The following is a 14436-nucleotide window of genomic DNA, read 5'->3' as shown; positions in this document are numbered from 1 at the left end:
TTTACACACAACACACGGTAGAAATGCCCTTATTACTATCTTAACTGCACAAACAAGATATACGATTTAAAGCTGAGACTCCACAGATTTCACACATGTAATGTCATCACTGTCCGACCTCGAATTCCTGGAGCTATCAGCCAGAAAAGAGAAAGTAAACAACATCCGGTTCCAAAAATATTACAATAATTACGTCTTACCTTTTTTGATTTGTGATCAAAAGTTGTGTTCAACGGAATAAAAACGCATCTCAAGGTTAATCCAATGTCTTTGTGTCACGTATAATTTTTTACTGATAATCAATCATCATATTTATGGCAATATACTCGGTATAAAGTATTGCCGTCCAGGCTTGCACTTTCAGATATGCTTCGTTTGCTTCTCTATTACGTCCGCTATGGTAATGTTTACGTAGATTTGGGAACTGCCCATCGATTCTATTGGTTCTGATGGTTAAGAAAAAGGTGTAAATCACACGAATCGACCAATGGGTTCCAGAGATATGGTCCTGCGCAAATTATAAAGAATGGCAGCCAACTTAAGTACATTACGCAGCCGACTTCATTTATTGTTTACAGCGTAAAGAAGCAGGTAATGCAGCAGGACCCAGAGCGCACGGAGCACAGAGCGGACAGCAGATAACGGAATTGCAGTTTTATTGCTTATAGATTATCAGAACATTTCAAAGGGGACACAGCCCCATTGGATATTAATCTATGGATTCACTACATCATCGTTTTTATCGTTTTAATTACATTGAAGACCAGTTTAGACCAGACAATGAGGAAGGTAAGTCATTGTTAGCCTAGCGCATTAGCGCTAGCGCCATTTGTTTTGATGTACGTTTTTGTTGATAACGTCGCGAGTTTGTATCTTTCAGTGTTGGGCTGTTCAGGTGGGCACCGTTAGATTCTGTGTCTCCTTGCGATCATAAACAATGTGTTGGATGTGCAGCTAGGATAAGTAATAAGGGAGCGAGGAGTGATTTTCGGTGCTGTAATAGGTTAGCATTTTTCGCTCGGGGCTAATTCAGAGGCTCACTGTAAGAGTAAGCCTATGTTTTATTTTATTTATTTTTATTTTTTTTTCACAACAGTTGTATTTGGATGGAATGAATACCTATAGTGATAATTCAAAGTAATAAAATGATTTTTACAGTGAAAAAGTTCAAATGGAACCGATGGTTCCCAAATTACCCAGAGGTGAGTCCGCTTAGACTTTATTTTTCTAAATCTCTCTAAAAAGGTCAAATTTCACTTGTTTTGCATCAATCTTGATACAGGGTACTTATTATATGTTATAGTTTGGATTCCTAAAGCTTTTAGTCTACTAACCCATCATGCAAGGGTGGTTTTCACGATAAGTAAAGGTTTTTTTTTAGGTGGACATTAGAATTTACATGTTTTTACTATGTTCCATCTGAATTTACTTTAAAATAAAAACATCTATATTGATTCTGACACTTCTACATCCAACTCACAGATGTAACCTTGCTTTGAGAAAAATAATTATTAATTTACCCCTTTTTAGAAGTGAAGATATATCATTTGTTGTGTTAGTGGCATTTTCGAGCCTGAAACCTGAAAAACAGGCTAAGGGCTTAACTGGTTAATATGTAAGAGTGTGTATGAGTTTGGGAATGAAGGAGTGAGAGAAAAAGAGAAAGAAAGACAGATATGAGGCGAAAACTGCGACTTGCTGTAAACCAAATCTACTGTATATTGTTGTCTCTGTGCACACACACTGTACATCCAGACACACACACACACACATTTCTCAGCTGATACCACTCTTCCACATCCATACCAACACACCTACATCATATTAGTTGCATACATGTATTCCAATGGCTCTCAGGGCCCCATTATACAACAGGCAAAGAAACCAAGAAATGACAAGCATGTAATTCAATGGTAAAATGTCACATCTGGTTTTTACAGTAAAAAGGACAAATTGAACTATTTTCCTCCAATATAAAATCCTGACATTACAAAATGCATGATTTTATACCGGTATGGCGAAGAGATCAAAAGATGTGGTTATAATGGGAGTGGATGGGACATTTTTGTCCGCGAGTGGCTAATGTGTGAGTTTTTTGTTTAATCTGATTCTGTGAAAAAACTAATAATCAACTAAAATCAATGTTGTTGCTAATCTTTGACATATCCAAGACTGTTAAAGAAGAACAAAAGCCGACCCCCCCCCCCCCCCCCCCCCCAACATTTATTATATGGAAAATAACTTCCTTTTTGTGCATGTTTTTCATAGAAAACGCAAATTCATGTTTTCAAACTGGCAGTTCAAGGGTTAAAATCCTGAACATAATTTAACATTTGGTATTTTTGATCAGGACTGAAGTTGATTGAAATATTTAACCCCAAAAAGTTAAAAAAAATATTAAACTGTTGTCATTTTAGAGCGGTTTTTGGAAGTGGAAATTTTTGTCCCGAATGACTAATTTGTAACTTTTTTTGTTCAATCTGATTTTGTGCAAAAACTAATAATGCAAAAAAATCAATTTTGTTGCTAATCTTTGACATATCCAAGACTGTGAAAAAAAAAAAAAGAGCCAGTCCCCAGATATGTATTTTTTGGAAAATAACTAATTTTCTCTGTTTTCATCATGAAAAAAACAGCGGTTTCATGTATTCAAAATGGCATTTAAAGGGTTAAAATCCTGAAAATTATTACATTTTTGGTATTTTCTATTAGGGCGGAAGTTGCTTTAAAGATTGAACCCAAAAAAGTTGTGAAAAAAACCTTTTAATATAATGTTTTTATCAAAGTCTTTTGCAGTGGACATTTTTGTCTCGAATGACTAATTTGCATAGTGGATTTGTTACACAGTGAATTAAAGACCGATTTGAAAAATTGAAATTGGAATTCCAAAATAGATCGAGAAAATAGCCTTGTTACAAAAAATCAGGCCATATGCACCTACACAACCAAAGTTATTGCAGAATGAAAAGTGAAAAATGACCCATATGGACAAAAACTTCCACAGTGATACCGGAGGGTTAAGCAGAGGTTGAGTTCAATAATTTGTACGGCCTTCGGAGGATGTTGTAAAAATTGAAAGGAAAAAGGTTCCCCGCCCCTGCTGTAAATAATAATAAAAACCCTTGATTTATAACGTAACATCTCTGTCTCCTATTGATCTGAGTATATTATAAAGAATAGCCAGTTAATTGAAGCATTATAAAACGGACAAGTGAAATCAAGCAATCTGATTGGTTCTTAGCCGTGATATACTGAGCGTATACCACAGGTAGAATTGTAAGTTACTTTTCACAACAAGTCAGTATCCCTCCGCGTCTGAGAAACAGTATACAGTTGGGCTGAAAAGCAAACTGCGCTTTTCAAACTATAACAAGAAAGCAGCAGAGAAGTAACAGGGCAGAAACCCTCCTTTTTACCAAGCGGCAAACTGTGGGGTAGAGCCGGGAAGCCAATACGGAAGTGCCACACACTGCAGTTCATATATTGGCCGATAGGCGATGGCTGCAGAAAGGAGCAATTTCCATAGACCCCCATGTTAAAATGACCGATTTTACAGCAGAAAAAAACATGTTTCCACCCCTGGCTCCATACATTTTATTATCGATATAGTTAGATTCCACCTTCATGATTATGGATCTGTGAGTGAATTGTTTTCTAACGCGACCCTTTATATTTATATTAGGTCTTAAAGTTTATGCATACATTAGGGCGTGGTCACTTTGATTGACAGATACGTGCCTCACTGTCAGCTAACAGCAACTTGTCCAATCTGCTAGGCTACAACCATAGAAGGCTACAACGTTAGTTAGTTGTAGTTACTGTACTTGATCCTTTAGCTGTGTTCGTGGTGATCGTGCCTGTTAGGGAATATTGTTACAAATACCAGATAATTAAAATGTCGTGCTGTGTGCTTGAATGTACTAACAGATCTTCCAAGAAGTCTACTTTCAGCTTTTTTCGGTGAGTAAAATGATAATATTATACATGTTAACCCCGTTAGCAGTTGTTTGTGTGCTTATTAGCTTAGCCTGTTATGTAGCTTATTAGCCAGCTAAGGACGTAACCCTTTATACATATATACAGTTTAGTTTATGATTCAGCCTTGGGTAAGACTTTTATACTATATGGCTATGACGCCCATAATGCTAAACGGGAGCGAATGTTAAAAGGGGTGGGCCGCCGGAGTCCACGCCGCCGAAGCTAACGGGGCTGCAGGGGGCTAGCTCGCTAGTGCGTCCCGGCGGCCGTAGCTAGCACCCTGGGGCTCCGTTAGCTTCGGCCAGCGGCGGAGTCCGCCGTTATAACTGGAGTACAAGGAATGCATCGTAACGCGGACTTGGTTCGCCTGCAGCCCGCTGTAGTATTAGCTAAATAAATGATGTTGAGCAAGGCTTATTAAGCTGAACACCGCCACAATTATTCTGCTATGTATCGGTACTTATTTTTATTTTATTAACGTGTGAATGACAAGCATTAAGAATAATACCAAATAGCTAATTATCTTGCAGATTGTCTCGTTTGATTATGAATGTAACGTTTATATAGTGGAACTACACTGTTTTATCAAAACCAAAGTGCCACGCAGTGACTTGGTATGCATGTATTTCAGCAGGAAATGTGCAACATAGATGACATTTACCAACACAGACTATATAGAAATATTTGTAAAAGTTGTTCATGCTTTACTAAGTGAATATGGCATTAACCCTCCTGTTGTCTTCGGGTCAAATCTGACCGATTTACTACTTTCATCAATCATGTTTTACATTCGATTGATACTGAGAGCATGTTAGCTTAGCTTCTTAGCCTGAGCTAGGACTCGAACGTCACGCTCGTTGGCAGCAGGTCCCGCCCTGTCCCGCCTCGGCTCCGCCTCAGCTCCGCCTCTTTGCCCTTATTTGGAGAAGGCGGGAGAAAGCGGGAGTTAGACTCTGACGACACCGTCGAGCCGTTAGTGGCCGACTCCGCCTACTAAGGGCTTCACGGCAACTCTGCAGAATCCTATGGGTGACGTCACAGACCCTACGTCCATTTATATATACAGTCTATGCTTTTTACGCAGCGGCCCAGACATAGACATCAAACGGCAAAACATATTCAGTGTGCAGTTCCTTTGGCATTATGGCAGGGATATCTAGATACTTTCCAAGGTTTGACATAATGAATTGTGCTACTTTTAAAGCAAGCAACGATGTTTTCAAATCTGTATTCAAAGAGGTCCGCAAAAACGCCATCGACCAATCAGATTGCTTGATTTGACTTGTCAGTTTTATAAATATATTTACATTTCTTCCATTACGAAACAAACTTATAAAGCATAAGATGGAAACATTTAAGATTAACTTCGACCTCCGGGGGGGTCTTACTATGGAGGAGTGGATTGAGGAATGCCTATCTCCAGAAAAAAAAAGCACCTAAACGACAACATGCAGAGCTACGTGAAGAGCAGGTAGACCAACTGGAAAAGTAACACCATTCAAAAGCTTTCTGATGCGGGTCTTGAAACAAAGCAGAAAATGATGACCGTTAGTGGCCACAGGTGCGAAAGCTCTCTCCAGAGCTACTGGAAGCCGAATCTCGGGGACCGGAGAAAGTGGAGCAATATTGTCGCCACGCCAAGCAACAGCCGAGAACAACCTCAACCTATACAAGTAACCACTTAAGCCATGCTACTGATGCTGGACAGTTTTTCAGTGGGTGCACAATAAACGGCAACATACAAATGAATGTAAATAAATAGCCAAATAATCGATCAACGCTCTGTCTAATATGTTCGCTATAGCTGTTAGTGTTGTTGCATAGCAACCACCTCCTCGCACTATGTTTCGTGCAGAAGGCAACGGAGGGACTATTTTATTTTGAACATCATTATTTACTAATAAAAACTATTTAAATTGGAGTGTGTATTTTTCTTTCATATTGCCACACTTGGTAACCGTTTTATAAAAGCAAGGGGGTTGTCGACCCTCCGCTTCGCGTCAGGCCGAACCACGCCCCTTAGCTGTGATATAATGAGCATATACCACGGCCTGTCGTGAGCTATTGCTTAATTTTAGCACAGGCCTTTGTCAGATGGTATATTATGCAGTTTTTTTCTGCTTCGAATAGTTCTCTCTTTTTTCACCATACCTGTGTTTGCATCACTGATACATGTAAAATAGAATAAAAAAAGCAGGATGTACTTTAGACTGGAATAAAATGCTGCTTATTGTATTAGTAAATGAATATGTGGACTGTAAACCGATTGGTCAAAAACAGTAGTCTGAAATCTGTCATTGAGCTGTTTCTGCCGTCATGTTTTCTGTTCTGACAAAAATGTCCCCCCCCCCCCCCCCCCCCCCCCCCCCCCCGCTCAGGAGTCTACGGACGACCCAGAGACGAAGGCGGGAGGGATACCTGGACAGAAGCTGGACGACGACGAGGACCGGAAGAACCCGGCCTACATCCCGAGGAAGGGCCTGTTCTTCGAGCATGACGTCAGGGGACACGCTCAGGAGGAGGAGAGGTGAGTTATTGGGATTTATTATTATTATTATTTTGGTCTTTGTCGGCATTATTAATGTTATTTATTTTTGATAAGTTGCTCTGATGTCAAAATAACAATCATACATTTTATATGTTAATATTATTTTCCACTAAATCTTTTTACAAACTTCACTACTGATCATAACTACAATACGGAAGAGGATTAGGGCCTGTGGGCCATCTAAGCTAATTTACAGATGGCCCTGAGCCCAATAGAGATTGCCCTGAAAATTGCGCACGGACGAAATGACGCACGAAGGGTTTGGGGGAAATTAAGATTTGTGCAGGTCTTAGATGCTGTCTGGTGCATTCTCTAGACTGAATTATAAGATGAACCACCACAATATTATATTGTACAATTTCAATTATATTCTTCATTTCACTTGTTTGTTCTTGTTTGTGTTTGCTCGCTTGCATGCCCTGCATAGCTATAAGAAATACTTAAGTTGTTGGTCAAGACACTTTCCAACTGATGAAGGCAAATGCCTTCCCAGATGTACAAAAGTAGAAAACATTACATTCAGTTATAACTACCAAAACAAACATTATTTACACTATTATGGCCCCTGTTAAAAAAATGTGTAATGTTATCTACTGTAAGTTGGTCGAACGAATGCCTCCTCATCCGGAAGCTGACCGAGCAGCAGTCGAGAGGAGCCGAGCGCATCCGCGAAGCACACAAAATGGCGACGTCAGAGTTCCCGTTAGCCGGCAAATCTAAATCTCTTCGGTCAAAAATAATTTCCCTTCCGCTTCAGTTGCGCCACTTATGTGACAGACAAGAAGAGTATGTGACAGACATGAATAGTCAATTCTAATGTCTAACACTTAATGTGGAGAAAGAGATGTCCTGTATGGGTTGTAGGGGTGTTGAAAATAATCGTTTCTACGATGCGTTGCGGACGTGGACGATTCGGTATCGATGCAGTGACGGAAGATAATCGGTTATAGCGTAGTAACGTTGCTTCCTGATTTTCCGGCCGCGGCTTTACTATAACGTTTTTTTTTCTGTCACTTTAATATCAAATCGGTCGGTGACGCAGAGATTAGGGAACAGACGGGACAGCGGCACAGCAACACCAAACACGGAGCAGTCTGCTTTATCCACCAACACAAGAACACCAGTCCAGAACCAACAGCAGAAGGACCCGCTCTGAATCACTCCGTGTCGTTGCGGCACAGGGATTTAAGTTTTTCAAAAATAATCGCGTTACAATCATGTCAGGTTTTTGATGGATTTAATTAAGTCTTGGATTGCAAAGTATGAATGTCCTCTAGCAATTTTCAGACGATACGTGTGTAAAGTTTGTGAAGGCAGGAGGAAAAAAGCTTCCGCGATCACCGTCTCCTCTCCGTTCCTCCAAACCCCGCCCCCTCCCTGAAAATAATGACAGGCTGATAGTGACCCGATAGAAACTTTATTATTCACTTAATCACTGAGATATAATGAAGCTAACTTAATCTCATACATTCATGGGATTTATGTAACAGTAAGACAGAGAATGTAAGTGTGCACCCACATGCAGTATTTTAGTTGTTATATGCTGTTGTAAATACTCCTGTTGTCTGCTGTGTTCAGACTCAAGTCCTGTGTGTGATGCCACATTCAGTGTCCTTTTTTTAACAGAAGACTGTTGCTAGAAGCTGCAGCTAGACTGCAGAAGCATTATTTTTTTGTTTTTGAGGATGGAACAACTTCACACACAGATATAGGGAGGCTAGACCTATACAATTCATTTATTTTGGTTTATAAATTAATGTCAATACATTTATGTTATTGATTTCTGAAGCACTTAATAAATAGGTAAAAAGAGAGTTCATATGTATTTACTGCATGTATGCATTGATGAAAAATAAGCCATGTGCAGTAATATAGAAAATTGAGGATGCAACGCATTGGTATGCATCGGGATATCGAATTGAATCGAATCGTTGACAGGATAATCGTAATCGAATCGTGAGACCAGTGAAGATGCACAGCCCTAATGGGTTGATTGTGCGTTGATCTGTTGGTAATGCCTCGGGGTTCCGGTGGGCATGTAAACAAATGCATAATGCTGCGCTATACTTTGTGGCCTCACCCAGTTGCATAGCGACACTTATTGTTTAGGTGTCTTTTAATAAGCAGGTAGTCATATCATTAGCTAGAACTAGCTGGATCTGATCGATATGGACATAAACGCAAGTGAAGTCTAATCTGACGGGAGAGAGAGAGAGATCAGCTGCTGCTGACGAGTCGACACGCAGCTCTGCATGATCACATGCAGCGTTGAGCGGACAAAATACACACTTCAGGTTAGAATATCACACGTAGCTATTTTAATTACCTCTCAAACTACCGTAAATAGTTATAGATATGTTTAGTTTTACTGTCGGGTCACTCATTACTGGATCCGCGAGCTGCATGATACTGGCATAATAGATTGCCCGATCGGGCAACCAGCAGGTGAGGCTTCATTGCCCGATCGGGCAACCAGCAGGTGAGGCTTCATTGCCCGATCGGGCAACCAGCAGGTGAGGCTTCATTGCCCGATCGGGCAACCAGCAGGTGAGGCTTCATTGCCCGATCGGGCAACCAGCAGGTGAGGCTTCATTGCCCGATCGGGCAACCAGCAGGTGAGGCTTCATTGCCCGATCGGGCAACCAGCAGGTGAGGCTTCATTGCCCGATCGGGCAACCAGCAGGTGAGGCTTCATTGCCCGATCGGGCAACCAGCAGGTGAGGCTTCATTGCCCGATCGGGCAACCAGCAGGTGAGGCTTCATTGCCCGATCGGGCAACCAGCAGGTGAGGCTTCATTGCCCGATCGGGCAACCAGCAGGTGAGGCTTCATTGCCCGATCGGGCAACCAGCAGGTGAGGCTTCATTGCCCGAGCTAAATACTAGATGGCCCCGGGCCATCGGGCAGTCCTTAATGTCGAGCCCTGTTGTGAATCGTCTCCGCACCCGCCTCTCCCCTGAGCATGTAGACATGCTCATATTCTTAAACAAGAATGAGTATTGAATAGCTGCATTCTGAGCATAGTAGGGCTGTACCCGAATATTCGTTCGTTGGAGTACTATTCGGGTTTCAATTTCGTTATTCGTTTTGTTTGTTTTTACCCCTTTTTTTTTTTTCCAAATTGAATTTATTGAAATCTCCAATATCAACGTAAGAGCTTGTGCCTCTTCGGGGGGTGCTAACACTTAACCATAAACGTTATCGTTTCCTTTCTCCGTCTTTATATGTAGATATTACTTTTCTCCGTCACGTTGTTTCCATAGCAACAACAACTTCCTGTCAACAGCGCTAACTCTCCATCAAAATAAAAGCATGTCCATACAAAATAGGAAGCCAAGCCAAATTACACTTAAGACATATACAAATGTAACAAACACAATATCCTTTTCAATTTCAAAGAACACAAATTGGGTTACATTAACAAATAACTATAAAACAACAATACTGTAGAATAACAAAATGAATGCCGTGAATAAACCGAAATACACGTGTTGAAGCGGTTCGCTGCTGATTACTACGCATTCCCCCCCCCCCCCGAATATTCGCTGCTGATTACTACCGAATATCCGGAGCCCGAAAAATGGTATTCGGGACAACCCTAGTGCATTGGCCCTGTTATAGGTTGTTGATCTCTGTTGTAATAGGGTTACGTTACCCTAACAGGTTATGTTGTTTGTATGATCCCTCTTTAATTTAAAACCAAGTTATGTTTTAAGCATGAAAGCTGTAGGCCTATAGCTGTCAACTGTTCAAACTGTGATTACCAGTTCAATATATTAGACAAATTCGACTTGGTTTCTATACTTATTTGAACATGTATTTATTTTTCAAAATTAAAACATTTTAATCAGGGCTCTCGACTAACTTTTTTCCCCATCCTCCCGGAACCGTCCCGAAATACAATCTAAGCCGTCCCGAAATTAATGTGGACCGTCCCGAATTTAAAATGTTAATTTTTCTACATTATCATTAGTTAAAATCATTCAAAGTGAACTTTAACATAAATAAAACATCATACAAATCATTAGATGATAATTCATCAACCTTTTTATTTGAGTAAATCATTCAATCACATAAACAAAGGCCAAATATATTTAAACACACACGAGAAAATTACTCTAATATTGAATCCAATCAAGTCCCATCCAATTAACAAAAAAATCCAACACTGTCCTGAAGACAGAACCCAGAGTAACCACTAACTCTCTACCGATCGATCGGTGCTCTCTAAACATGCCGATCGCATGACGTAAAATACATGACACTTTTCTCTGTGTGCGACAAAAAAAAACTCTCCAAAATGGCTTCACCGGTCTGGCAGTATTTCAAGGTGTCCGAAAAAGACAGTAAAATAGCGGAATGCAACGAGTGTGAAGCAGAAATCATGCAGCTCCACCCGCTGAGACGGACCGCTGAGACGGACCGGTGAGCAGAGCGAAACACACAAGAGTTAGACCTACTTAGCTATTTTATCTACCTCTGGAACAAGCTAAACTAGTTATTATAAATATATTTATTCTTCACTGTCGGGTCACTCATTACTGGATCAGTGAGCTGCATGAGATACTGACAGGCTGTCAGGAGGGAGAGAGGGGGGAGAGAGAGGGAGAGAGGAAAAGAGAGCGCTTCCGCTAATTTCTCCGGTGTTATTATCCAAAGTGAATGTAAACTTGAATAATGTACATCATTTGAATGTAATAATTAAGTTGATTGTTGTTTCTGGAAGCTCCAGTGAATGAGCCCCATTAACTGAGTTTAAACATCACTTTAAATGGAAGATTTAAAGTGATGTGATCGGATCGGTATCGGCCGATACCGATTCCGGCGATCGGCCCCGAAATTGGCGATCGGAGCATCCCTAGTCTGTAACACAGTCAGGAGACCTTTACAAACTGCCCCGCCCCCTCGCACACAGACGGGAGAGAGATCTCGTCTGGATTGGAAATCTCGAAAATACATCATATACGCATGTTGTAGTCTTATTGCATATTAGAAACGGAGTTGGCGAAACTAAAACTGCGATATAATGTTTATGTAGAAATAATACATATGACATATATTTTTTAGATGTCCCTAGTACCGACAAAAAGTCCGATAACGTCGGAGCTTAATGTTACCACTGTCTTTAATAATTCCGGCCCGGGGCTCGGTTCCCATCCCTACATGGGGAGAGGCAGCATATTGCTAAGGACTAAATACGATGGAGGGTTCTCTTCCTTATAACCCATAGGGGATGAAGAGGAGTAAGTAAATAAAGAGGCCGGCGCTCCAGGGTCTGGTTCTGCTGTGCGTTTTTGTGATGTAACGGTAAAACATTTCAGAATTCCTCCACGGGATGCCATTGTACATCACTCAACCCGCAAAATACACACACTCAGTACATAGCTAGACCTGCAAATTTGTGGGCCAGGAATTTGCGGGCAACGGCACAGCTGTAGCTACGTACAGTGTGTGTGTGTGTGTGTGTGTTAGTGTTGCACGGTGTACCGATACTTGAAAGGTACCGCGATACCCTGCCGTTAAAAACGGTACGATTCCTCTGTTTCATTAGTATCGGTACTTTAAGAATGACGGGGAAAAGTACTCCGGTGATAAAGCGCCGTTTTAATAAGAGCCGTGTGTGTTCAGCGCTCTGCTTCCACTCCCTGCACTGCAGCCGTGCCTGCAGTCCCGCCCCTCTCAATCACGTTCTAAGTCCCTCTCCTCTCTCGTGCACGCGGCCACGCGCTAGCTGCCAGAGCATGTGAGAAAACGAGAAGCATGGCTGCAAGTGGGAGTGCAACTGCCGCTGCGCCTCGGCTTGTTGACAAAAAAGACGCCAGAAGCTAAATTTGGAAGTATTTGAGCTATATCTCTGACAGTGAGGGCAAGCCTACGGACACCACGAGGCCTGTCTGTGAGACATGTTTTAGATCCCTGCAAACCAAGGGAGCCAACACATCAAACTTGGCTAAGCACCCGCCGACCGGCATCCAGAGCTGTTTAAAGAATTTAAAAACAGACAGGTTAGCGAATGTGATAGATAACATAATTACATCATGCTCAAGCCCATGCCCTCAAATCTAAGTCAAACAAGTGTAATTTATTTTGTGACAAACAAACGTTTTCGTAGTTTGACGAGGCAATTAATGGCAATGATAACTGTCTAATATCTTTTTAGCTAACTTACCAATGTGGCTAACATCTGCAATATACATTTTGTCAATAATTATTTATACTATTACGGGATACTATTACTTGTTAATAAAATATTAAAAAAATTATATTTTATAAAACAAAAAAGTTGTTTGAGATGATGCTTAATTTGATTTAATACGAATTCTTGTCATTTATTTAGTTTATTGTTCTCATTGTTTAAAAGTTTGTGTTATGGTTCTGGTGTGAAATAAAGCACAATAATTACATTTAAGACTTTCCCTTTTTTTTGTGAAAAGTATCGAAAAAGAATCGGAATCGCAATTCTTGACTTGGTATCGGTATCGAAACCAAAATGTTGGTATCGTGACAACACGTGTATGTGTGTATTTCGCGGGTTGCTAAATGTTTTGTGCGTGTGTGTTTATGTTGACAAGGAGGTTTAATAACTGTGCTACACAAAACGTGCAGTCGGTTTCATTTTCATCGCCGTCTGTAGTAGAGTTAGCAGGGTATTTTTATTTTAACTCTTGTCCCAAATTCGTCCCAAAATTAGTTTTTATCCTCCCCGAGACTATTTTTTTCGACGACGGGACGTCCTTCAGCTCGAGCCCTGATTTTAATTAATTTTTTGTAAATGTTTTACCCACATTTTTTTTTTTATAGGATATGTACATTTCGGTTAATCGGTTAACCGTTTTTTTGGGGGTCGAATATTCAAATATACATTTACTTTCAAATTCCCATCCCTAATATATATATATATATATATATATATATTAGGGGTGTAACGGTACACGTACCGGTACCGAAATTATTCGGTACGGGCCCTTCGGTTCGGTACAGGTGTGTACCGAAGTGTACCGAACGAATATAACGTTAAACGTAAAAAATTGAGAACGTGAACAACTTTTTGGAAGTAATCTCAGGTGCTGCGTCGCAGCATTCAGAGTAATTTGCTCACATTGGGTTCAACGCGTCATAGAGCGAGCAAGTCATTTCATTGGATGAGAGGCATACTATGAGAGCTGGTCAGAGGGATGCGTTCAAATGTAGTCAGTAATTTTAGGAACTGTCGAAAATTAATGGCGAACGCAGATAAAGTTGAGCTCGAAAATCCTCCAGCATCATTGAAGTCTCCGGTTTGGGAACATTTTGGTTTCGCAGTTACGTACAAGGATGAAGGACAAAGACAGGTGGACCGAACCAAAGCTGTTTGTCGGCATTGTTCAACTAAAATTGGTTACGCGGCTGGCAATACATCAAACTTGCACACTCTTGAAAAGGCATCACCCGAACGTGAATATCACCGGTACCAAAAGAAAAAAGACTGAAGTGCAAACCCAACTCCCACTAGCATTTAAGCCTCCACCACTCGCAGAGAGTTCTAGACCGAGCCAAAGCTATTACAAACGCCAAATATCCTTATGTTGCCATGTTAGCAAAGCGCTACCTGGCTGTTTTCTGCTACCTCTGTCCCTAGCGAGAGGGTTTTCTCCACAGCAGGAGACATTGTTAGTGCCAGCAGATCTGCCCTTTCGGCAAGCAATGTGGACAAGTTAATCTTTCTTTAAAAAAACATGAAAATACAATGACAAGCAAGTCATAATGTCAAGCTGGCTGCTTAGGAACTAGTACAGTACAGTTCAAATACAGATTATTTCAGTTCATCGAAAAGCTGCACCTTAATGTTTATTTTATTTTATTTTGTATTTTTTTTAGTGAAGATTCACAGTTTAATACAAAATATAAAACCCAAAACTAATAGTTTATGTT

The 14436-nt window shown here is 40.7% G+C and overlaps 1 protein-coding gene across 3 annotated transcripts in view; it reads left to right on the top strand.

The window, feature by feature from the left end:
• Window positions 1–14436, top strand: part of casc3 (casc3 exon junction complex subunit) — a 46052-nt gene that overhangs the window by 7496 nt on the left and 24120 nt on the right. For all 3 annotated transcript variants that reach the window (XM_034206652.1, XM_034206660.1, XM_034206669.1), the window contains exon 5: window positions 6357–6505. In XM_034206652.1, the coding sequence (XP_034062543.1) occupies window positions 6357–6505 (149 nt within the window). The remainder of the gene's footprint in view (window positions 1–6356; window positions 6506–14436) is intronic.

This window comes from Gymnodraco acuticeps, unplaced genomic scaffold, assembly GCF_902827175.1.
Source record: "Gymnodraco acuticeps unplaced genomic scaffold, fGymAcu1.1, whole genome shotgun sequence".
Taxonomy (NCBI): domain Eukaryota; kingdom Metazoa; phylum Chordata; class Actinopteri; order Perciformes; family Bathydraconidae; genus Gymnodraco; species Gymnodraco acuticeps.
Note: the sequence above shows the minus strand (reverse complement) of the source record. Positions and strands in the feature narration are given on the sequence as shown.